General features: G+C 34.8%; 1 protein-coding gene across 2 annotated transcripts; it reads right to left on the bottom strand.

Annotated features, from left to right (window-relative positions):
- Positions 1-583: 583 nt before the first annotated feature.
- LOC110609051 (callose synthase 7) lies at positions 584-25965 on the bottom strand. 2 transcript variants are annotated; one of them, XM_021748364.2, is made up of 42 exons: positions 25386-25965; positions 23313-23413; positions 22173-22285; positions 21973-22060; positions 21760-21870; positions 21499-21651; positions 20507-20596; positions 20279-20370; positions 20068-20191; positions 19654-19788; positions 19487-19563; positions 19329-19413; positions 17932-18054; positions 17737-17854; positions 16725-17056; positions 16527-16579; positions 16258-16318; positions 15282-15363; positions 15152-15201; positions 14980-15066; positions 14696-14794; positions 14383-14477; positions 14214-14295; positions 13972-14129; positions 13691-13814; positions 13454-13563; positions 13228-13339; positions 12990-13141; positions 12572-12681; positions 12374-12493; positions 12208-12276; positions 11918-12104; positions 11706-11826; positions 11075-11197; positions 10870-10988; positions 4602-4685; positions 3936-4048; positions 3633-3862; positions 1996-2793; positions 1834-1884; positions 1447-1632; positions 584-1084 (listed from the first exon to the last, which is right to left on the bottom strand). In XM_021748364.2, the coding sequence occupies exons 1-42, from the start codon at positions 25594-25596 to the stop codon at positions 830-832; spliced, it is 5784 nt and encodes a 1927-aa protein (XP_021604056.1). In that variant the 5' UTR covers positions 25597-25965; the 3' UTR covers positions 584-829. The 2 variants fall into 2 exon arrangements, with proteins under 2 accessions (XP_021604056.1, XP_021604057.1); XM_021748365.2 differs by lacking the exons at positions 21973-22060; positions 22173-22285; positions 23313-23413; positions 25386-25965 and having other exon boundaries at positions 21499-21656; positions 21760-21869.
- Positions 25966-26890: the final 925 nt, after the last annotated feature.

Below are 26890 nucleotides of genomic sequence, written 5' to 3'. Positions count from 1 at the left end.
ATATTATATATATTGAAAGCAATTAAAAGTTATATTTTATTATTGAAATTATTTACTTGTAAAAAATTTGAATTTATTGAAAATTGAGTTTGTTCCAACGTAGAATGATTGAATAATGAGAAATTTGATTCGGTTTCCTATAAAATATTTATTGTTTCATTACTTTTTCTTTAATTTGGTTGACTTTAAATCAAAGAGACCGTTATGTCATCTAAAAAAAAAAGGCAGTTTAGCAGCTAAGACATGTGGCGGTTGATTTGCATGGATAGGGCTAGGAGGGATACACGTATGAAATCTGAGAATAAATAAAAGCAGGGGACGGAGAGTCATGAGTGCTTTCAAAGACGGCAACCATTTGCAGACCCCACCAAACTGCACAAGCTTCGCCTCTAGCTTTTTGGTTGAGAGCGTGAACCTCCTTTTTTCATTAATGATTTCACCACCACCACCACCCCATTTATAAGACCTTCCAAAAAATTTGACAAAAAATCATAGATGTCTTCCCCATTGCTCCTCTACCTCGTGTGATGCTCGCCTTCACCCTAATATATATATATATATATATTAAGAAAAAAAAATCTACTAAATTTCAAATACCAATTTCTTTTAACAAAGTTATGTTATTTGTGATTATATCTTCAAAGTTGTTCTCTAAAAAGATATTTCAGCCGTGAATTCACGCTGGGGGGAAAAATAATAATACAGTAACTATATTTTTTTTCCTTTCAAATAAATAATAAAAAGGAAAAAGAAGGATGTGGTGGAGTTAGTGAGTACAGTAAGTACAACATGAAGATGAATCATCAAACAGTGGAGATTATGGTAATAATTATGTCTTGTCTTTCTTTCCAGCATCAGATCCATCTCTCTTTCCAGCAAGAATCATAGAAATCTGGAGGCCTCTGCTAAAGGCTTGATTGAACAGCAGACGAGTCTGGAACTCTGACACAAAAGGAAACCATGACAAAATGGCTATTGGCATGAAAAGTATTAGTCCCATTATGTACTCGTACGCCCTTGCTAGCTCCTTTATTGAGTCCCAGAATTGTATCCTCTTAAACAAGGGCTTGCACGCTTGCCCAATCTTTCCAGCACAAGAGAAAATAGAGAAAAAAAGAGGAAAGTATCAAATTTAGCTCAGACTACAAATCATTCCTGATGTATTATTTTTTCCAGGAAATAAGAATATATCATTTAATAACAGTAAAGTTTAAAGATTTGTATAAAACAACACAAGTAGTCCACGCCTTTGCACCAGTTTCTCTAATAAAGAATTTACCATAAGTTCTTGAATAATACGGCAACCAATATTGTCTTTTGTGGTCCAAAATTTTGATCAAGTGTAAACATTTTTAAACGATGTCATATAGTCACTTAATAGCATAGCTGTAGCAGAACCAAACAGTCCATTGCCACCTCATAAAGCAACTGAAAGTTTGAACTTACCAGAAGAAGAGCCCACCCTGTGGGCATGAACGCAAGGATTGCAGCAAACAAATCTGTTACTGTGAGTCCAAAAACTATGAATAAGACCGCCATTACTGACATGAAGCCAAGGAATAAAAGTGCCTTCAGAATCCTGAACATGAGCTGGAAGTCAATGCCAAATCTTCGTCTACCCATTGATACCATCTGTTAGCAGCATTAGAATACACAACATCAATTCACAAAGTTAATCTGTATCTTATGCAGAAAAAAGGGAAAAAGGACTTAAATATACAAGAGACTAAGGAAACAGATTGTCGTGTCAGCCACATCTGAACTATAGTAATCTCATATATGCGAATGGTTCAAAAGCTGTTAAGGTCTCACATTTCTGTCCCATTGACATACCTTTAAGACTAAAAGAGCAGTTATCATAACTATCCAAGAAAGTCCATAAACCTACAATAAGAAATAAAAGTTAATGGTAAAATAATCTATAAAGATTGTTGCAGGAATCTGAAAATCAGTCATAAGATAATTAATCAAATATTATTCAAGTATACATCATACCAGCAAACTTTTGCTATGGTGGGCTATATCAAGGTGGTAGACAATGCCATATTGATATATAAAGAAACGAAATGCAAGGATTATCTCAAGTAGCCTTCCCCTTATATTCGTGTGCTTGAGATGTTCTTGTTCTCCATCCCACCAAGATTCCCAACTTTTATCGAAAGGGATCCCAATACCACCCCTATTGCCCATCCACCTCTTCCAATCTGTCCAATCATCCACTGTTTTTTGCCAGTCAAAACCAGATGGGTTAAACACAAAAGGAGCAAACAACCAGGATCCAACCAGAAACCACATTGAGAATGTGATAAACCAATAAAGATTGGAACTGCGATAGGATTCACCAAAGACTTCATACAAGACCAAAAGTATAATCAGCTCTAATCCCTTCACAAAGTGACTTCGCGAGTATGTCCTGTAGTTCTCAGCAAACTTCATATGGAAAACAACAAACCCACGTCCAGTTGCTCTGTACTTTGATCCACCATGCAAAATTGTTCTCCCGAAATAATGTGCCTTTGTTCCTAGCTGGAAAGTGAAGAACACAGAGGCCAACTGCAGCTGCATAATGACAAAATCGCCCAGAGCAGTGCGAAAACCTTTCTCCAAGCCAATTTCCATAACCATAGGTAGCACTAATATCAAGCCCAGCTGAAAAACTGACTGAGTAGCTAAGGCCTCTTCAAGAGCCTTGCTCTGATGTATGCTTGGGCTAGATAGAATTTCCCTTTCTAATCCACTCATTACCATGTACAAACGTCCATATAAGAACACATATACGGTAAGTACAGTTACCTGAAATGAGAAAGATCCGAATTAAGCCACAAATATGCAGTCATTGATTCATGCAGTTCAAGCAGGGTTTATGGAAATATTGAAATAGCATCTAAAGAACAGACATACCTTCTGACCAGGTGTCTCACTGTCAATTCTTTTATAATTTATACTTTTACAATGCCAAAATGCGGTTTTGACATGATATTTGATAAACTGGGGCAGACACTTCTATTTATTGGCCAACTAATGCAGAATTAAGTTTTAATTTTAAAAGAAGCAATGAACAGAATCTGTGCTTCTGAAATGAAGCAAATATATTCAAGCAGCTCAGATTTTGGTGCTACTTGACACCAACAGCTGGAAATTTGTTGATCAGTCAACACAACCTTGCCAGTGCTGAGAAGAAATGTTTACCATGTATGGAAAGAATCTGATTTAATTCATACATAGCCCAACCACCTAACAGTTACAAGGGTGATCTAGTTATTTGATGTGCATGATAAACATGATTAACATATCCCTCTTTGAAATGCACAAGACCAATGTATGGAGGAAGATAGTGAAAAAGAGAGAAGTAACCCACTTTTTAATGACTGAACTTCTTTAATAACTAATGAGCCAAAGAAACGAAGGCACAAAACTACCTTCTTGATTCCATTAACACAAGCTACTACCATCAATGATATTTCCATTTACTCTCCTCTCCAACAGAAAAAAAGATATCACATAGTTCACAAAATCAAAAATTTTCATAAGCAACCCGAGTTAGAGGCTAAAAAAAAAAATTCTACCTAAATAATAAATTAGTAGACTAGTTTCAAAAGAAAAAATTAAATAAAGAGATCAGTTCAACATACCATGCTACTAAAATAGAAACCAACAGTTGTGAAATAGAACGACAGCATTCTGTAAAAATCAAACCGACGTCCAAGTCGATAAACATCACGGCTAAGTGTTTGCTCTCCATTGCCATTTGCAACCTTTGCTTCAAAAGACGATATCTGATTCATTCCCACATCGCGCCCCTTGCCTACTTGGATATATTCATGATGTGTTATGTATCCCCCACGCAGAGTTGAATTGAAGCCTGAAAAGATCAACTTGTTTAACCTTAAGAGTATAAATATATGTCTGTAATTTTCAGGTCATTTGAAAATTACCTGAAAATATATCCTCGCTTAAGTTTATTATTTTTGAAGCTTTGCTTACGCCACCCCTTGTTATGTGGAAGATCCTATCAAATATATCAGGATGACCATAGTGGAATCTCACCCTGTAAAGTTTTACAAAATATTTAGTAGATTCTTGTACAATAAGAGCAAAAAGCAAGTCAACTGTATGAATCTGCAGTACAATATATGTACAAACAATAATAAATATGGCAGTTGGATACAAATGGGAGCCAAGTACAGATGACAGTTGAAAACAGCCAAGTATCCTGACCCCAAAAACAATAATTGCAGGTAGCTGAATAAATTAGTGCACTGAATTTGTTTTACTCTGTTTCTTCAGCTTTAATTAGCAGAATATGTGTGTGGAAAAGAAACTTGACACCGTATCCGTAATGCTTAATTTCAAATTGGGAATAACTTGATATTCATTGGACAAAGGAAATTTGATTGTCTGAGCAAGTTATGTTTTTCACAATCTGACATGCCATCCACTTGTATTACATGGCAAATATGCATGTTCCCATATTTGAAAATTATAATGAAGGGGGTAAAACACAAAGAGAACTAAAAAGAAAAATATCCAACTAGAAGAAAGATCAAACCAAATGTACATTACATGCAAGGCCGCATGCTCTCATTGATTAGTGAGTTTACCTCAGAGGATTAGCCAAAATACGTTGGCCAATAGTTACAAAGCTGGTCTCTTGATTGGACATGAACCAAGCAAGTGATGAAACACTGAAATGAAAAGAAATAAATAAGCACACGTGCTAAATTGCAAGAGTGAGAATTATTTTATTCCAATGGAATAAATACAGCAGATGAATGAAATTCAGTGATTTCAAATTACATTTTTCAGTATTTTCTGCGTTCAAGTTGGTTGGGTTATAACAATAATAATAGTAATAATAACAACAACAACAACAAACAATAATAATAATAAGCTACCAGTTTTAGTTATGTGAAAAAAAAACTAAAATAGACAAAATTGTTAAGTATCATAAAATAACATATAAATGCTTTTAAAGTGTAAGAGATGTATGCATATATTATCAGAAATATGCGCACATGACCACTGATAATAAATAACGAACAATTAACATCTGTCAGCTATTAGCTAACAGCTGCAAGGTATCAATTATTCAATTATCAATTTTTACTAATAACTAAATCAAACAAATCCTTCGTACTGAACTTGTATTGACTACCCTTCACTTTTAAATAGATCACTACACTTACTTGCATGTTTATTTCTCAGAAAATGTATTTATTTTACTTTTCGGTAAGATGGGATTAAACTTGTATTTGATTTAATAAGAGCTCAATTTATACTTATATTGATAGGATTTGTTTTCTTTTTCCTTCTCATTTTACATATAGGACTTGAGAACTAATCTAAAATTAGGAACATCAAAAAAGAAAAGCCTAAAATGGCTTAAATATTAAAAGAATGTGAAAAAAAGGTATTAACCGAAGTAATGAAAATCAAGATAGTTGATCAAAACAATAGTCACAAAAGAAAATGGCAATGCGAATGGCATTTTCTAAAGCATTTTCATTCTTCCCACTTACTTTAACCCTGAAAACACCAATCAAAATTGCATTTTTCTTAAGCTTTTTTTTTTGTAAGTTGTCCATTCATTGCAAATAAAGACTTTAACCAAGTAAACACCACCCAAAGCGACGTTTTCTTGAGCATTTTGGGGCTTGAATGATGCATTTGAGGCAGCTATTGTGGCATGAGAAAATGCTAATGAGCATTTAAGTCCAAAAAATGCTCAAGAAATGCCACTTTGACTGGCGTTAATTGTATTGAGCTGAGCAAATCAGAGCACAGAGAATTCATTCATGTCCAAAGCTGGAGATTCATGCTCAGTCTCAAATATTGTTCAGCACACTGGAAATTGAGCTTCTTTGAAAGGGTCCCACTCTTCAGTCTTAATTAATTATTTCCCTGTAGTGATGGGACTGCTGTTTTCTTGGTTAAATTCTTTTTTTGGAGTGATGGGATAACATACCTATAATTCAATCAGATTGATGTTTTCCAGCACATCACACTATTTTGATAAATAGGTTTAATTTTGCATTTTATTGGTCAAAGGTCTTTTTTTTCTTTTCTTTTCTTACTGTTGACTTATTTAACTAATCCTAGCTGATTCTAGAGATTTGATTTGATCTGATTAGGATCCTTAATTATCTCTGTAATTATTATTTGATTATTTACTTCCTGTTTAGATATGATTCTCTGTGTATAAATAGTCATGTAGACCAATTGTAAAGATTAAGAGTGAAATATAAAAATACTCAAAATTTTCCCAAAATTCTTCATGGTATCAGAGCTTTTTCCTGATTTTTTGGGTCCAAATTCAATTTTTCATTTTTAGGGTTTCAAAACCCTAGATCTACCAATTTTGGTACTAACCCATCTAGGAGCCTCTTTTTCTCTCACCGCCGGCACCAGGAGAACCGCCGGACTGCCGCCGGCCGATCGACCAGCTCCGACGTCGGAAAAGCCTGCGCGTGACCCGTCGCTTCCCGGCGCGTGATCCATCGTCTGTCACTGTTTCGCCGCTCAGATCACTCCGGCGACGATTCCGACCATCTTTCCGGCTCTCCCGTGCTGTTACCCGGTCTTTTGGTGAATCAATTGGGCTTTCTTGTGTGTACAACCTTGGGTACCTCCTATTCTTTCACTGTTCATAAATCTTTACTATGGCAGAAGGGTTGAATAACGAATATGATCCAATTCGGGTCCAAGTGTTGGGAAGAAATCCTTTTTCTTCTCTAGAAGAGGCCCATGCCCATGTTCAACAAGAGGAAAGTCGTCGACATGCTATGCTCCATACTGCACCAGTTGAAAAGGCTGGGTTGACTACCAGTTTGAGCACACCACAGCCTCCTACTTCTGAGAAAGATCACTTACACTGTGACTATTGTGGGAAACCAAGGCATACCAAAGAGACTTGTTGGAAGTTACATGGTCGTCCCACTAGAGGTCGTGGAGGAAAACGAGGTACCTCTAGAAATCAAGCTAAGTTAGCAGAAACTGTGGAGGAGCCCTTTAAGGAGACAACAACGACTGAGTTCCTTTCCCCTAATGAACTTCAGAGTCTCAAGCACCTCTTGTCTCATATTGACACCTCTTCATCCTCTGGTGCTACATCTAACTTTGTAAAGTCAGGTAATGCTTCCTCTTTTAATAATGTTCCATGGATTATCAATTTTGGTGCGAATAGACATATGACAGGCTCTTATAAAGGCTTTCTCAATTATTCTCCTTCTCTAACCAAAGATAGTGTCAGAATTGCTGATGGCTCTTTTACTCCCATATCCGGAACAGGTTCTGTTATTTGCACATCCAACATTAAATTATCATCTGTCCTTCATGTTCCCCACTTTTCTGTCAACCTTTTATCTGTCAGTGCTATCACCAATACTCTTAACTGTAAAATTGAATTCTTTCCTGATCATTGTGTTATTCAGGATCTTCGCACAGGGAAGATGATTGGCAATGGTAGGCTGCATGATGGCTTATACATGTTGGAGGGTGATCCGGCTTCTTCGATATCTCAAGCCTGTTTTGGAGAAAATAAGGATGTCAATCAGGAAATAATACAGTGGCACCGGCGGTTAGGGCATCCATCATTTTTTATTTTAGAAAAACTTTATCCTGATTTGTTTGCTAAAACCCAGTTTGGCTCTTTATGTTGTGATGCTTGTGAGTATGCTAAACACACTAGAACATCCTATCCTTTGAGTCATAATAAAAGTCAAATTCCTTTTGCAACTATTCATTCTGATGTTTGGGGGCCTACTCAAACGGTCTCCTTATCTGGTAATCCATGGTTTGTCACCTTTATTGATTGTTGCACTCGAATGACTTGGGTCTATTTGATTAAAGCTAAAAGTGATGTCTTTTCTTGTTTTCAATCCTTTCATAAGATGGTTTGTACTCAATTTGATACTAAGGTGAAAATTTTGAGAACTGACAATGGAAGAGAATACATGGATAGTAGCTTTTCTGCTTATTTGGAGAGTAATGGGATAATACACCAGACTAGTTGTCCTTATACTAGTGCTCAAAATGGCGTTGCTGAGAGGAAAAATAGACATCTATTGGAGGTAGCTCGATCTCTTATGTTCACCATGAATCTACCCAAAACATATTGGGGAGATGCAATTCTTACATCTGCTTATCTTATCAATAGAATGCCTCTCAAGACCCTTAACTTTATGAGTCCTTTGACGGCTCTACAAGGGAAGAATTCATACGTTGTTCCACCAAAAGTATTTGGGTGTGTTTGCTTTGTCCATACTAGGACGGCAGGAAAACTGGATCCCAAGGCCCTTAAATGTGTGTTTGTTGGGTATTCTCCAACACAGAAGGGATACAAGTGTTATCATCCTCCCTCTAGGAAATACTTCGTTAGTATGGATGTTACCTTCCGAGAAACTGAACCCTACTTCAGTACCACCCACTCACCTCTTCAAGGGGAGAATAATGAGCAAGGAGAGGTGATCCCGAATTCTGTGATTCTGAATGATATGGTTCAACTAGAAAGTTTGAGTTCTAGTAGACAGGGGGAGATGTCCAATCAAGGAGAGAGAACTGGTCGTTTGGACAAGCCAGATTTGAGAAGGTATTCAAGGAGAGATAAGGCAAAAGAAGCCATTATGCAGTCTACTCAGAGTCAAGAATCTTCTCCTGGTGAGTTACCCACAACTCTTTCTTCTAGTGAGTTACCCATAACTCTTGAATGTTTCAATGACTTAGATAAACCTATTGCACAAAGAAAAGGGGTCAGATCTTGCACTAAACACCCTATTTCTAACTTTGTTTCTTATGAATCTTTATCTCCTTCCTATAGAGCCTTTCCTCTGTGTCTATTCCACAGGATTGGAAGAAAGCTCTTGCAGATCCTAAATGGAAGAAAGCAATGAATGAAGAGATGAAAGCATTGGCTAAAAATGAGACTTGGGAGCTTGTCACTCTCCCACCTGAGAAGAAACTCGTTGGCTGTAAATGGGTGTTCACAGTGAAACACAAAGCTGATGGCACAATTGAACGGTTTAAGGCCAGATTGGTTGCTAAAGGATTCACCCAAACCTATGGAGTGGATTACCAAGAGACATTTGCCCCAGTTGCAAAAATGAACTCAATCAGAGTTTTGTTATCTTGCGCAGCCAACTTGGACTGGGACTTGCAACAGTTTGATGTGAAGAATGCTTTCCTCCATGGAGATTTAGAGGAAGAAGTGTTCATGGAAATTCCTCCTGGGTTCGCTGATGAGAAGACACAAGGAAAGGTGTGCAGGTTAAAAAAGGCTTTGTATGGGCTAAAACAATCTCCCAGAGCTTGGTTTGACAGGTTTAGCAGAGCCATGATGTCCTTTGGTTACCAACAAAGCAATGTTGATCACACTCTGTTTATCAAACATCATAAGGGTAAGATCACCCTTCTTATTGTGTATGTTGATGATATAGTGGTGACAGGTGATGACAAAGAGGAAATGGCTCAACTAAAGAGGTTGTTGGCCCAGGAATTTGAAATCAAAGATCTGGAAAAACTGCAATATTTTCTAGGTATCGAGGTGGCTAGATCAGAAAAAGGAATTTTCATCTTCCAAAGAAAGTACATTCTGGATCTTTTGGAAGAAACTGGTATGATGGGGTGTAAACCAACAGAATCTCCCATTGAAAGTAATCACAAGCTGAAAGCAGGAACTGGTGAGTCCGTGGATATTGGAAGATATCAGAGATTGGTAGGAAGGTTGATGTATCTCTCACACACTCGACCGGATATAGCCTATGCTGTTAGCTTAGTCAGCCAATTCATGCATGACCCTCGCGAGACTCATATGCAAGCTGTACTTCGCATCTTGAGATACCTAAAGTCTGCGCCAGGGAAAGGGCTTCTTTACTCCAAACATGGTCATCTCCGAATTGAAACTTTTACAGATGCAGATTGGGCAGGATCTCTCGATGACAGGAGATCCACCTCTGGCTACTGCACAGTTGTGGGGGGGAACCTTGTCACCTGGAGGAGCAAAAAACAAAGTGTTGTTGCTCGGTCAAGTGCGGAAGCAGAATACAGAGCAATGGCCCAAGGAGTATGTGAACTCTTATGGTTACAGAAGTTATTAGAAGAGTTGAGATTGTCCGAGAGAGACAAGATAACTTTGTATTGTGACAATAAAGCTGCTATAAGTATAGCACAAAATCCAGTCCAACATGACCGAACCAAGCACATTGAAATTGATCGGCACTTCATTAAAGAAAAATTAACAAACGGTGTCTTGAGCCTAGTTCATGTGACTTCTACGGGGCAACTTGCGGATGTGTTTACTAAAGGGCTTAACAATAAGATCTACCATAATCTGATTTGCAAGTTGGGCATGTGTGACATCTTTGCACCAACTTGAGGGAGAGTGTTGACTTATTTAACTAATCCTAGCTGATTCTAGAGATGTGATTTGATCTGATTAGGATCCTTAATTATCTCTGTAATTATTATTTGATTATTTACTTCCTGTTTAGATATGATTCTCTGTGTATAAATAGTCATGTAGACCAATTGTAAAGATTAAGAGTGAAATATAAAAATACTCAAAATTTTCCCAAAATTCTTCACTTAAATTACTTTTATAATAAACCTATCTGAAAGCTCAACCACCAAAATAACTCAGCAGGGATATTTCAGCTTGGTTAGCTTAGGCATAGTTCAATTCAGTTCAGCTAGTTTTAAAGGCTGTGACATTTTTTCTTCTTTTTTGCTCCAAGATTTCAGTTTGGTCTTATCCAAATTGACACAACCCTTTGCTAACTTGTTCGAACACAAGACAAGGACTTTTAAAAATCATCTGAAAATGCAAGATTTTGAAAAATAAAACAAAGTTAAATGCTAAATTATGGTCAGGCTAACCTTCCAGTAAATATATGCTCCCTCAAACCCAAAATTGTAGGCATTCGTGGCCCACGTTTATGTTTTATAAACTCCTCTAACACATTTCTCATTTTGAAAGCCTCTTCAAAGTAATTATCCTGAAAACCAAGGAAAGCACATTTATCATTTTGATTTTCTAATGTACCTTAAAAGGAAAAAGAAGAAGAAAAGCAGTGGAAGCCACCTGATTCATGTCTATAGTCTGAAGGGCTTCTCCACGAGTAAAGATAATGGCATGATTTTGATTTTCAGGTTTACCTTCACCAATTTCAGTAGGGGGACCAGGAAGCTTGATTCGATAGATTTCCTAGCAGCATAAAAAATCAATCAATAATAGGTGTTAGCACTTAGCAATCTAGGAAAACATCATGTTGTGGAAGCAAAAACTTGTGGCTTTCTAGGGAAGCAGCAAATTGTTGCAAAAGAAAGCACTGCAGCTCCAAAGAGATTATTCATGTCATTGAAAAAAGCACTTCATTCAACTAGTATGTCTCTGTATTGCAAATTACAAAGAAAAAGTTTTTTCATCTTATGGACGACAAATTAGGAAGACAGCATCGTAACTCAAGCTTGTGCCAATTGCTCAATGAGAATCATAATATGTTTTTTTTTCCCTTTTTGGACTGATCCAAATGCAGTGATTGATTATGCATCAACTAGATCACCTTCCAGAGGATGTTTGTTTTGGGAAAAAAAAATCCTGCAACACTGTAGTTTCAAATTGATGCATATAACTGGAAATATCCGATTAAGACTTTATCCCATAAATCCTGCAGCAAAGAACTTCCACATGAAAGAGGAATTAGATTTAATACCTCATCCAACTTGTCACCTCCTTTGACCAGAACAGAGTAATAAACCTTCTGAAGTTTTCCATTGGCTGTGTCGTGACTCTCTTCTCGTTCATCTATGTAAGCAACACGCAGCGACGGATACCTAAGAAATTTTACAAAATTGAAGATGCATCAACTTTGCAGATTTGAACGGAGAACTGCTTATAATTTATTCAACAGTGATTTTAACTTACGTTAACATGAGATTTAGAATATTACTGTAACAACTTCTGTCTCGAGCATCAGGTGATTTTTTCTGGTTTCCATAAACTTGACAAGATACCACATAGGTGAACTTCAAATCTGCCAGAGCTTGTGCATGATCAAGGAAGGCTTTCTGATGAAGTTGATCCTGCCTGCTTAATTCCTTGGTTTGGCTTGCTGGCAACAGAAACAGCAACTAGTTTATTGAAGAAAGAAATGTGATAGATCCAAATGCTGGGATTCAGATTAACAGCAAAATATCGACACATAAATCACAAACCATTGTCTCCTGTGAATTCCAGGTTGCACTGAACTTCGAGAGCTTTCTTGTAGTACATCATACCCCTCACTGGTGGAAATTTTTAAATAGATAATATAGCTTAACCTAGATGCAGAAAAGAAATGAAACCAGAACAAGATAGCATGCAAATCACTACTATTAATACCTGTTCTAGCAAGCGTCTGCCCCCTGTATGATACCCACTGGCGAAGAAATTCTGCCTTTTCTTTGGCAGAGTAATTAAGCTCATGATCAGCTATTCGTTCCTCAAAATTTTTCCATTCATCTGGAATGTGGTCCATTCATTTTGTTAAGTTCCAGTCCACCAGAAAAACACAAAAGCATCAACAGATATGAAACATACCACGATATATTGTCTTCAGGTAAAATAACATTGTTATCCCATCTTCATTTTCCTTATTAAGATCTTCTTCAGAGTAAAGAACATCTTCTTTGTAAAATGGAGTCAACACACTAAATATATATATAATAAAATGCATCTAAAGTCAGAGAAACAAAAATTGTAATCAGTAGCAATCTATTTTCTGATAATACCTGAATGGAGCCATGTGATTTAGTTGTGTAATATATGAAGATTAAAGAAGCAACTCATTGTAAAGGTAATTGATAGGATAAGCAATCTTGTCCACAATTTTTATATTTCATTTATTCATTTTTTTTATGATTTATATATGCATTAGGAATGTTCAGATAACTTAGTAGTTGCCATCTGACAACCTACAATATTGTCCCTTGACAACAATGGTTTTGTAATCACTAACCTAAAGGAGAGCATGTCTCGGACTCTTGGAGCAGTTGGCATGTTCATGAATAAGGAATTTGCAAAGAAAGTGATACGGCGGCGAGCATCCAAGTTTGATGGTACATTTATGGCAGATTCCTTTGTGGTCAAAAGCAAACGGAGCCTAACAACCTAGGAAGAAATGTACAGCAAAATAAAACAGAAGCTCTATATAAAATGACAAGAGGATATCTATGAATATATGAGTATCAGAGTACCTTCTCCTTCCAGGATTTGTTTTGTGTAAGAGCAATATTGATCTTTCCAAAGCTCTGCTCCTTCTTGATATTTTGATCATCAGAACTGGTAGAGTGAGCTCTTTCCAGGATTCTACAGAAACAGAGAACATTTATTTAGTTGTGAACGTTCATTTTGTCAAAAAAAAAAAAACCTTAAATGAAGTTCACCTCCCCAAAATATTTGAAAAAATTTTTCACCACTTACTCATGGCCATGAATCATAATATCTTGAGTAATAATTTCTATGATGTCCTGGAGAACATTAATTATATGAGATCTGTTCACATCAACATCTTCATGGTTATCTACCTCTAGCTGTCAACATAGGAGTAGCATGAGTACTCAAATATTAAAAGGACCATGATGATAATTTCATTGATAAACTGATTAGTATAGAAGACAATGAAAAGGGGAAAATGGTATTATAAAGAAAGCACCATACCAAGACTTTTAGAAACATCTCCAACTTTTCACTGAGTAAAGGCAAGCCACTCATCCGGAATTCACTCAAAAATTTATTTTGTTGAATGCTTATGTCCACTTCATAACAAATGTGTCTTATAATCCTATTTCAGAAGGTAAGCAGAAAAAGGAAGTATAAGAAAAGACAGCAATCGATAGGCTTCTGAGGAAGGGGGGAAAACCATTTTTAGTATCATTTTTTAACAATCACATAGAGCCAGGTTGCATCACAGATTATTTATAGAATTTGAATGCCCTTACTTTCTATCTGCATCATCTTCCAAAAGGCCATATACTATGTCCCTCAACATCTCATAGGCCTCGATTACTGCTGAAAGCATATAATCATCCATTTTCTTAAATAAGTCGGCATCTTCCTTCCCCCTGAAATCTTTTGCCATGTCCAATGCTATAGGAATCTAGCATGTTGGTCAAATCAGGAGAACAAGTTAGAAATAATTTTATGTTGCTCATTACGATTAACGATGGGTCACAGTATACACCTTGCTAGCAAGTAAAAAGGGAGGCCACTGAACAACAGATACATCAGTCGAAGAATATGGTACAAGTAGCAAGTCCCTTTCACTGAACAGTGTGAACAACAAATATTAGGAACATAAAAGCATGAAATTAGAAATATTTGATAAATCTTTAAGCAAGAAGAGCCTCAACTGGTTGCTGATCAAATCTTCATTTCTCATAGAATAGATGAATTCATTCCACACTCGAGAAAAATTTGCAATATTTTTTCTTTCAATCAATGCTTTCTGCCACGGAAAATGCTAATTAGCCAAAGACCAAAAGAGAAATAATAAAGAAATAAACAAAAAACAAGGTTAAAATTCAATGCTATATAAAACAGATCAAGGAAACCAAAAGACTTGCTTGCATTCATGTTTTGGTAAATAAAATGCATAAAGCCGAAATATATACAAACATTCCAGAAAATAAAGATCAAAATTTGTAGACCTGTTAGAATTGCTACCTCTGAGTGTTTATCCTCTTTTGATGATGGAACAAGATGGCGACTGAAAGCTGAAGGCACAGACTCAAATCTGGACCTTAACATTCCAAGTGTTCGTATCTGGAATTGCCAAAGGTTTATACAGTATCATTTAGGATATAAACAGAGAACTTTAGATTTATTTTTTTTGTTCAATAAATTATAAAATAAAACCTGAAACTAAAATGATGATAAAGCACACAAGATAACTACCAGAACTATAGTTGCTACTTTATAATTGTATGAACAATAAAACAGCCACTTACCTCACCCAAATGGCTGAAGGCCCCATAAATCCCACCAAAAAGAGTAGAAAATATGGCATACCATATTTGCCCGTCCATAAAATAAACCTAACACACCAACAGAAATTATCATAACTAAGAGCATAACTGAGAACAAGTTCAACATGTTGCAAGATGTTATGCAGTCACTTACCAGCACAATAGGAGCCCATATAGCAATAACAACACCGATATTGTGGGTAACTACAGCAGTTTCAAATATGACTTGGTATAGAAACATAATGAAAAAAATTAGAAAGTCACAAAAAAAAATGAACTAGTACCATTTGGAAAGAACTCGTGCCATTGATAGTTGTCAATATGCATATCCATAATCAATTTGGTTGGTCCAACCAAAGGCAGTATCTATTGAAAAAATATGTAAACAGCTTATAAATAGATGAATATGAGAAATAATAGTAGGAAAATAAACATACATTGAACAAAAACGGAATCTAAACCATCCATGGCAAAAAAATAAAAATGTTTATGTGTTGACATCCAAGAATAGGAGTTTACCAGTATATTTTTACATTCTTAATTTTCTTTTCCCCCTTAAATAAAAAAAAGCCACATAATTAGAGAACCTAGATAAATCAATCTATAGAACTTCTCATCCGCTTGACGATACGTTCTGTTGCATCAGTTGAGAGCCAGCAAAGTCACTCTGGCTATTACTTACCCATGATAAGATTAATTATTTACAGATCGAAGAGGATAAAATAAGGGTAGCCAGATTTCGTTAGATTTAGGGGCTTGAACATGATTTCTTCTTATGTTACCTATATAGGTAACAAGCTATCCCGCAAATGCAACATCAATTTCCCTGTTGGAAAAAGGACACATATTGTTGGTTCTGACTTCCTACATTTATATGAATTTTGCTATATTCACATGTGTGCACACAAGAAGAGATTTCTGATAAATTCATAAAACAGGATGACCCAATGTACTAAGCACCCCACATTTGTAGGCTGTGGGAAGGATTGAATTGTACACAGCCTTACCGCTGCTTCACAGAGAGGCTGTTTCCACAGCTCAAACCTGTGACTTCCAGCTCACAATTAGAGTAAATTTACAGTTACACTAAAGCCATCCTCTTATGATACATTCATACAAACAAACATCTAAACATTTTCTTTGTGCAAAGATATGACGTCAGATGAGCAACAATGGTGTATTAAAATTTTAATAACTTTGTGTGCAAATGCATATGATGAATAAGCAATAAAATTGTATGAAAATTTGAAGGAGAAAAACCTCAACATAGTAGCTAAATGCTAGCTTGCTAATTAGCAGCATGACCCAGAACAGTGTATACCTAACAAAGGAACAATGTAAACAAGTTAGTAAAAGGAAAAAAAAATCTCCAAGTATAGCAGCAGCAGCACACCATAAATTTCCCAAGTTAGAACCATAAAATCATTCAAAATTTCCTTTAACATTTGCCTCCACGAAATAACAACAGTAATGAGATAAAATAAAATGGAAAACACCATGACAACCTAGAAAATTTTTATTTATCTTACTTTAAAAGTGTGAACATATCTTCATGCATGCCTCTTCCTACATATAGTTTTGGCTGCAGTAAGGAGAAATGGATACCAATTAACACCCAGGTTTAATTTGAAAAGACGAAAAAAATTAAAATAAAACAAAATAAACAATATCAACCAAAACCAGAAAAATGTTTTTTAGTCAGATTAAGTGGTACTAAATATGCTTGCCTGAGCCCACCACATAATAAAAGTCATAATCCGCCAGTTTGAGCGCTCCATTCTTCTCCGCAGGGGTGGAAGCACAAAAAGTACAGCAGCCAACACATTAGGTATCAAATACAATGCAACAGCATAATTATAGAATTCTTGATTCTGCCAATCTCTAGCCCAGTTGCTGAAGAATTTTACAAGACCTGTTGGATTCTGCACAGAACTGGAGTAACCAATTGGCAGAACTACAGCCCACATAGCTGCTACTGCAAACTTCAGAATGTATCTTAGTATCTGTGTGGCTTTTAAGCTCCTCCAGGCGTTAAGACTAAGAACTATATCCAGAGCAGCTGCAAGAAAGATAATACAGCAAAAGCAACTATATAACATGCCGCCAGAAGCCCAGAACAGAAATAAAAATACAGAGTTCAGAAAATAATAAATCATAGAGCTTTCATTCGTTTGGTTGATGTCCAGTAGTATGCATTTAATTAGTTTACTACTTTACTTAAACCAAACTGAATATAAAGTATAACCACAACAACCACAGTTAATGAAATGAATAACCAAGCAACACCGAACTACAATAACAGTGAAATAACTGAACCACAAAATTTAAGATTGGTTATTTATAATTTTTGGCTTCTCATTTCGCTTCTTTTTAGCCATAGAACAATTTGGCCTTCACAAGTTGTGTGTAATTTTTAGGTTCAGAAAAAGGGGCCAAAAACGCCTAGTTTGTTAGTACTAATCATGATAAGGCATAAATACAAGCTCCTAAATGTACATAATACAACAAGGATTTATTAGCAGGTGTGTAATCATCCAATAAAGCATCACAGATCAAGAGAAGGGATTGGAACCTCAGGATCTAGAGATTTATCGAAATGGTCTGTCTTTAAGAGAAATCTTTCAAAATTTCTCACAAAATTAAATCAAAACAATAACTAATATCAAAATAATAATAATAATAATAATAAACTGACAATAGAATTAGGCTAAATTGAAGCAATTGAAATTTCGGTGATACCTTGGAGAAAATTGAGAAAAGCAGAAGTGACGAAAATGCTCAAAACACTTCTGAAGACAACCTCATTGAAAACATCAACGATTGATCCAGATGAATTCCATGCAATGATAACCATAGCCTGAAAAACAAGTTAGATGAAGTTAATTCCTCCTATAGAATATGATTAAAACCCAATTCTTGTAAAATTTAAGCTACCTGAAAAGCCAATATAAAGAATATCCACATTCGATCAAAACTTCTATAGAGGTGCCAAAAAGTGCGGACTTCAACAAAATTTGTCTTAGGCTTCCTATGTCCACTAGTGCCTCGATTAGATCTCTGCAACAAAACCAATTTGCACTAACTTTTTAGGAAGTGATACTAGATGAATCTCTTCCCTCCACTAAAACCTAGAAAACAACCTTCATAATAAGATGGCAAAATAAATATTACTTCAAACAATCTTGAAAAGATCAAATGAAAATTGAGAATTGGATGCATACATTTCACATATAAAGTAAACATAATCATAAGAAATTTGTATTTTCTACATACTGGATGTTTATATATATCCTAATTTATCTTTCTTTTCTTGTTTGCCATAAAGATCATATCTTACCTATATTAATCTATGACTACCCATAGCATACAAATATAGATAAGTTTTTTTTTTCTATCCTTTTCATATATTATCTTTGCCTATCCCCTTGCAAAACATATCCTCCAAATACACTTTGTCAATGAATGGTTCTTTTGCATGTTCATGCACTGAATTGTTGGATCATAGATTTTACCTTATGAATAGAATAATATGCAACCTTTCCACATTGCAAAATACCTCTCCTATGGAAAAATGTCCAATACAAAAAATGATACGAACATTATTTCTTAGTGTATTTACTTTATTAAATACAGAATTGGGAGACAACATATGAAAAAGAATTTTCCCATCTTCGAATTTAATATAATACTTTTAACTCCTATCATGAATGTATGTGCATGTGTGTGTGTGCACACTATACATATGATGGATAATTTCATCTGAGGTACCTAAATTAGGGCATCATAACTGGTAAATTGGCTATAGTGGTTCATAAGGGTTTTTGGTTGATTCAATTAAAGTGAGTGTTTTATATTAAAAATTAAAATTCAGGTACTGTGGGTCCATGCCATTACAATATTCTAAGTTCAGACAAGGGTGTTATTCTTAGTCCAAACATAGCAAAATTTTTTGTTCTTCAATGTCTTGGTCCAATTCCAATTTGGTTTTTTTTTTGTCGTTCGGTTTTTTTAGTTCTTCAATTCTAGTTCACTCTAATTTGATTCTAGAAAAGACTTTAAATAATCTATGCCATAGAGTCTCAAACTTGAATTCACCTATATTTATATATATATATTATACTTGGTTTTTTATTATATTCTTCAGCTTGGATTTTGATAAAGAATGGGAACCGAACCAAAATGATAACATAAGTTCAGTTCAATTCAGTTCCTACAGTACTAATTCCGGTTTGAACATGTTCTTAGGTTCAGTTTGGGGAACTCAGGAACCATGCACATTCCTAAGTTCAAGTACCTATTTTGAAATTAAATAGAGACAAACGAAGAAGTACCTCATTTACAGGTGACATCTCATCATGAACAAAAAAATCTGCTTTCAAGTCCATTGGCCATTTCAGATTGAAACATTTGTCAGACCTAGAAGATGGAGGAGTTCAGCAAGTTTTCCAACTTAACTAAAGAAATAGAATTTACCATTCAAGATTCCTACCAAAAGTATTCATTCAAATCATCATAATTTCTCCATCTTGAATGGCTTGCTGTGCCTCCTTTATTTCTCTTAGATTCCTTTTTCACATGAAATAAAATCATTTTCCATAACATACATAGAAAAGAAGAGGTAATGAATAAAACAAACAGCGGATTACATTGAAATACCTTACGCAAAACCTGGTAAATTGGAGTTATAACATTCCTCAAGAAGGCTTCATCATCTGGAGCTGCTGTCTCATAGGTCTCTCCACTAACAGGATGCACATTGCTATATAATATTCCATAAACCTCATAGGCCATCTTACGCATGAAGAGAGGAATAAGCATTACTTTCAAATTAATGGATATGAGAAACACAATCAACATATTACATCCAAGAAAAATGTCCATCTGAAGTCTAAGATATAGTAAGTACCAGCAAAAATATACAACTTTGTTTATACAAAAACAAAAGAAAGGTAAACATTTTCCAAAATAATGAAAATTATGATATCATCTTTAACGTAACTTGTTGCCTTAAGTTGGTTTAATAGATAATCAAACACAACAGTATTTCAGGAAGGTAACTAACAAACTCACATTATGGAAGATATAGCAAATGCATTCTGGCATGAAGCGAATATTTGAAGCTTCACCCCATATGAGAAGATAAAGACCAATGTAGATAAGCTCTAATTGTTGTCTATCAGAACGCTGGGGAAACCTGCAGAACCAAAAGCAAAACAACTAAATTAAGATATCACACCTATTGTAATTCAAGAAACACTCTGATATTGGAAAAAAAAAGTACCTTAGATTTGATTCACAACGCAAATAGTCACACCAAGAACGATAGTTCTTAAATATTTTATCCATCAACTGCTCTATGGTGCCACTATCAAGCTGCAATTAGCTTCTAATCAAATGAATGATACACAAAGATACCCAAGAAAAAAAGAAAAGGCACTTATAGGCTGCAGAGGAAATAGAAGAATTATTTCAAACGAATTACAAAGCAATTTTCAATTAAGAGTTTTACCTCAGAATAATTTTCAAGGCTCCTTTTCCTTGCATCAATATTGGCTAGTAGCAATATAAGGTGCTCCCTCTGATTAGCCACATTCCCTCTCTTTGATTTTGATCCACAGGAACAGATAGGACAATAACATGTGGTTAGATAAACTGACATTTATTTCACTGGAATTCATACAGTATGATAAAACAAGGAGTAATAATTGAAACAAAAATCTCATGCCGATAAAGTTGACTTGTTATGAGAATAAGAGGTCAGTTAACTTATCATGTGGAAGCTCAGGGGTACCAATGAAATCCATGTTATATATTAAGTGAAATCCAAAGGAAGCATGGATCCAAATTCCAACCATTACAGAATCTAACAACATTTACGAATAGTGTTTCCCATGATTAAAAATAATGAAGCATACAAACTCATAAAGCGCCTTTTTGTATTTCCAAATTTAAACCTTATTTGAGAATTAACTTTAGAAAAGTGACACCAAATATGAGCATAAGTTGTTTTTAATATGTATATATAAAAGGAATTAATACAGATTGTGAAGTTCCATAGAAAACAACTATTTTGCATATTGTTCTTGTGTTTTGTTCAGAACCTAGAACAATGCTTTTGGAAATAATATATCATGGAGAAATCTCATGATCCTAAATTTCCATAGCCCTTCACGAAAAAATACATTGACTCTGGCACTTCCTAGTCGTAGACTTCATCATTTGCTATGGGTAAGGTTTACCTTGCTTCTGAAACAACAATAATTCAGTTTAGATTTCCTACATTATTAAGTGACACCATGACCAATTGTCTATCGCTTCTTCACTCAGAGAGATCAAAATTAAAGACTGCAAATCCTTCAAGCAGTTTAGAGGTTAGCAGGTAACTATGAGTGCAGACTAGGTTTAAAGCTAGCCAAGCTCACAAATAAAGCCCCAAAGCCTCTGCGCAACAGATGCAAATATAAAAAGAAATACAAAAGATCAACTCAATGTGAAACGCACCTGAAAACCAAAAACAGATGAAAGCCAATCAAGGATGTCATTTACTGATTTAACCCTTTCCTTTTGCACATCATGGTGGGCATCATGTGCCAGGCTGATTCTGGGCATGGGAAGATTTTCCACATTACGTAGTGCGTGGAGTGCAGCTTTGATCTACACTTTTAAGAAGTAAAAGGGATAACCGTGATGGCTTCTAGGCAATTAGGTATTAATTAATATATACAAAGAACAGAACAGAACCAAATAAGACACATGTCCAACCTCAGGAAGTTCCATAATTGCAGGTTTTATCCCTGCAGCATACAGTGGAAGAATGTTGTAATGCTCATACTGTTCCCTCAAACTATCAACATCTCGTGCATATCTTTGTGTCTGTGATGAAAAAAAATTAGTTTAACACTTCTTAAGTTTATTCCACGTGCAAACAGGTGCTTTAAAATGTTGTTCCCATATATAAAATCATACAAATCAAACCTCATTTTCAATTTTTGAAGTAGGTACGACTGTTATAAGCACATCATACAATACTGCCGCAATCTGAACGAGCTTAGCCATCTCTTCCCTTCAAGAGTTAGCAAAAACCAAAGATCAGGATGCTGTATGTGTTTAGTAAAACTTGGGCATTCAAACAATTGTACAGAAGGAAAATAGGCTAATTGGAGATAACGACTCACGGTTTTTTCACATATTGGCCTTCTTTTATGTTTTCTACATAGAATTTCTGGTAATACAGCTGGATTTCTTTTGGATCAGTTCCTGCAAGCTGACGTTGTGTTTCAACTTCTTCCTGCAATGAAGAAAATTCCAAAGATCTAAAACACTTTTCATCTTGGCAACCGTGAATATAACCCAGATTTTGTTCTAGAAATTGGAAATGAACAATCAATAAGACATGATGAAAAAATAAAAGGCCAAGAAATTCATTCAGTATATGTCTAATAAAATGAATATGTTACTCGTCATCTATTAGGAATCTGTAATGAGGCTAAACTGTCTATCCATTTCATAATTCTCAATATATACTTGCAGACTCTTGTTTGTCCTTGTTAATGGAACTGAAGTTTACTCTGGAATCTAAACCGTTATTCAAATTAAAAGCCAATTCCATGAGACTAGGAGCATAGATGAAATGGCACAGAACTCCAAGGAAAGCCAAGACTGCTCCCTTATCTAATTGGTGGTACAATCTAAACCTAGACCTTTCATTCAGAGAAGACACCTCTGATTATAAGTACTACACCTTGTGATATAATTGCTCCCTCCTCCTTGGTGCTAGTGTATGTATGGAAGTAAATGTGAAAGTTTCTAAGTAGTAAAGGATAAAATAAAAAAGTTTGGCTAAAATTGATAATGAACACAAATTTTGATTTTTTATTTTTGTCATTTGGCCAAAAAAAACCTACACTTCATAAAGTATCATATCCTAATCCTATATCAATTCAGTTAATCTGAAAAAACTCAATATTCACTTCCGTCCCTTCTCTGAATTCACAGTGCCAAATTTGGGCAGCTAACAGGCCATATTCCTGTTTGTCCTTGTTTATTTGCATACTTAACTACTCCCTCATCAATCCTACTTTTTAAGTACTTTACTTCCTTTCATGCTATTCAAATAAATGAGCCCTAAATTGCAATTTGTAACTTGCAAGCTGTCCTAGATTACTGTCCAAATGAAAACAATTCAGAACACCACAAACAAATATTGCTGGAATCCTAGGAAATAACACCAAACAAAATGAAATATTCAGCAACAAATGGCTCAGTAATGGATCACTGTCTAACAAAAGAATCAGATTATGGTGAATCAGTTTTACCCTTTCAAGCCTATGCAAGAGATAGGTCTTGAACTGGCGAACACCACGTCCATTTGAGAATGGATCCATCTTGTGAGCCTTCTCAAGAGCATGGAAGCGACCTAATTAGATAAAAGAATAACAATGTTAAGGGAATGACAAAAAGTAAAATTTTGGCAAAGCAACAGGGACTTTTTACCACACATTATACATCTTCAGCAATGTCACAAAATCAGCAAACAATATATTATGAATGTAAATTAAATGTAGCATGTAATGCAAACATAGTAAGAGGGGAAATGCAAGACCAGTCTTTGATTTATTTTCTTAGGAAATGATATCTCCCTACTTTACAAACAAAGAAATCATGATAAGCTAACTGAATCCACTGCACTAAGAAATTTTGGTTAGGTTTTAAAGTGCTTATGATATTTTTACACGCTACTATTGTCCATGGTTAAGACAAATGTCTGCAAAAAAAAATGGTGCAAACGCTCCATATGTACACTTTATCACAACTTTCCTGCAAACAAGCAGGCCCATGTGCTAAAAGGTAGATAACAAGGTCTACTGTAGAAGTTCAAATAAAAAATCATAAAATAGAATCAAAGTAAAGCCCTTGCATATGGAAATCAAATGAAATGGGAACTGAATCATCTGAAAGGATAGAACACCAAAAGAACAAACCCGTTTCTTGGTCCATGATATAGAAGTAGAACAACTATAAAAATAAGCCATTATCCTGAAGTAATTATCTGTACGAAAATTGATCTTTACAATTTTCAAACACCACAATCAATGCCTACACAAAAGAATTCCATAAACATAATGGATCTCCAAAGTAACTTTCCTCTTTGTTCACCAGACATATCAAGAAGTTTATTTTCGACCATCCCAATAAACAAAATATTCAATACATATATGTCCTTGGTCACACCATCACAATGGGACACACATATTAGGAGGCAAACTTTCACCAAATTTGTTAATGTAGAACAAATTAACCTTGGAAATAATATGCAAAACTCTGTAAAAAATAAAAGGTACCAGAGATATCAGACATTCACCTCCAACAAAAGACAAAGCGAAGAATGTTAGATATAAAATAATAGCAATAGTCCTTGCAATAATGAAAACCATGAACATTTGGACTTTTTGGACTCAATATCTTTTACCTTGTTTCAAACTAAGTTAAACTGAAGAGAAAATTACCCAAAGAAAAGTGGTGAAACTTTTCTTGTATGACTTATGAGTATAGCCTACACGGTCAGCACTCAGCAGTGGGTTCAATACATTTTTGTCAAGTTATGATAAAGTCAGAATACTAACTTACGGTTTTGAAATGTCATTTTCTGTGAAATTACTTAATGTTCCATTGATTTAACAAATTAGTTCACATTTTTGGAAAGATCTTAAGGGCAGCAGCCCCCCCCCCCCCCCACAAAAAAAAAAAAAAAAAAAAAAAAAGATAATGACAAATATTATTGTTATTGCTGTTGTTGATATCATTGTTGTTGTGTTTGTTATTGTTGTTGTTGTTTTGAGGCTTTTTGAAATTTAAGGTTTGATATACTCCTGTTTAATCTTTTTTCTTTAAAGTAACTCCAGTTTTAATTTTTAATACAACAGTGGTCAAATATATCTTTTGTAATGCAAGATATTGGAAATTTATTCTAGTTGCTAGGTTTGTAATGATCATTAGATATTTAGGAATTTGATTTAAACGACAATCCCAGAGATTCTATTCTGATAAGTCCTTGTTAACAAACCAAAACTGCTGGTTCACTTGCAGGTGTTAAATGAAGCCACTCATTATTTCTTCGTTTCACTGTAAAAGTTCACTTATATTTGCAGGTGGAGCTTAACAATATCACTTTAGCTTTTTTTTAAAATGACCTTCTTAATAAAATTATCTATTTTCCATTTTCACATTAAGATTCAAATAATAGTAAATGACACTTGACTCAACTAATAACCACAGCAACAACCAACTATTATTTGTTTCTTCTTTTGACAGTAGAGCAAAAAAAGAAAAGTTAAAAAAAAAAAACGATACAACAAGAAAATAAAGGAGAAAAGGCAAAAGGAGCTTACATAGATAAGCAACTCTGGGATTGTCCTTCTCAACCTCATTTGCTACCCGAAGAATGGGAGCGATAACCGACATAGAAGACGGGACAAGTTCACTATCGAAGGCAGAATCCTCATCGGGCAAATTGACCATCATTGTCTGAGCCCGAGTCATCTTCCGAGACAGCGAGCGCGGAGGTCCCCCGTCGCTTTTGGTCCCGCTGGAACTAGCCATCGGGAATCAATCACAGCCAGAATTACGATGGCTGCTACAAATTTGACAGTGAAGATAGAAACGCAAAGCAAAAGAACGGCAAATTGGGGTTTGAGAGAATTGAAAACGGTGGGGAGTATGCAATGGTTAGTTTTGGTATAAAAGAGAGAAGCCATTGGGAAAGAGATACTTTGGGTGAGGAGTGGGACAAAGTAATTGCTCAGATAGCAAGAAAAGAATGGATCTCTTTGATTTAGTGCTTTTGCTTTATCGCATAAACAAATGAGCAACTGAAAACTGGCTTTTCTTTTCTTTCTGAAGATGAAGCTATTTTTTTTTTTTTTTTTCGCTAAATAGCTGCTGCTTACTGCCGCTGCTTTTGTGATTTTCAAAAGTAACAGAATACGTTTTTCTCCTTTTGAACTGTGAGAAGAATTGAGAGCGGTAACTGGAAACCGGGGCTCCTGTTTCTTTTCTGTTATTATTTTCGCGGGTTGCCGCCCTCTTCAAGCCCAGTGGCGGAGCTTCTCACTGACTCGTGGTCTTTTTTTCTTTTTTTTTTCTAAAGCATTTGATATCAAAATTCTCCTAGAATAACGGTTATATATATAATTATTGCATGCAAATCAATAGTTATAAGTGAAATTTAAATGAAATTTATCAAAATTAATGAATATAATAAACGTTATATTATAAAATTTTTTAAATAAGTTCAATAAATATACAAGCTCATGTATAGCTTAATGAAGTATAAATAAATTTAATTTTTTTAACTAAAAAAATTTAAATAAGTTGTAGTTTAATAAAATATTATTTTTGTAAATATAAATATTAAAATTACTTATTTTAAAATAAAAAAATAAATTATTTTATTATTTAAATTATTAATAAAATATTTTACTAACTCATGACTTATTTTGAATTAAATACAAAATTCATTATTTATTTCACTAAAAATTATAAATTAGGCTTATTTAAATTTTGATAAAAAAAATTAAAAACTTATTTATGTTTTTCCGTATTATTTTTTTACGTACATATACCAACTAAAATAAATCACAACAAATATCATTCAATATGATGGTAAGTGCATTTAAATAAATCTGAGAGATTTTAAATTTTACTCCCCAATCCCTACATAGTACATAGATCTTATTTATTATAAAAAACAAAGTTACATCATGAAATTCTTTTCATAAACACTGTTTTTTAATTGAGTCTATTATTACTGGAGTAAAACTCACAGTAATAAAACTCATCAAAATGAAATGATGAAGGATCTACCCAACAAGTAATAAGGGAATTTTTCATGAAA

Source organism: Manihot esculenta, chromosome 2, assembly GCF_001659605.2.
Source record: "Manihot esculenta cultivar AM560-2 chromosome 2, M.esculenta_v8, whole genome shotgun sequence".
In the NCBI taxonomy this organism is placed as follows: Eukaryota; Viridiplantae; Streptophyta; class Magnoliopsida; order Malpighiales; family Euphorbiaceae; genus Manihot; species Manihot esculenta.
This window is presented reverse-complemented; position numbering and strand designations above follow the sequence as displayed.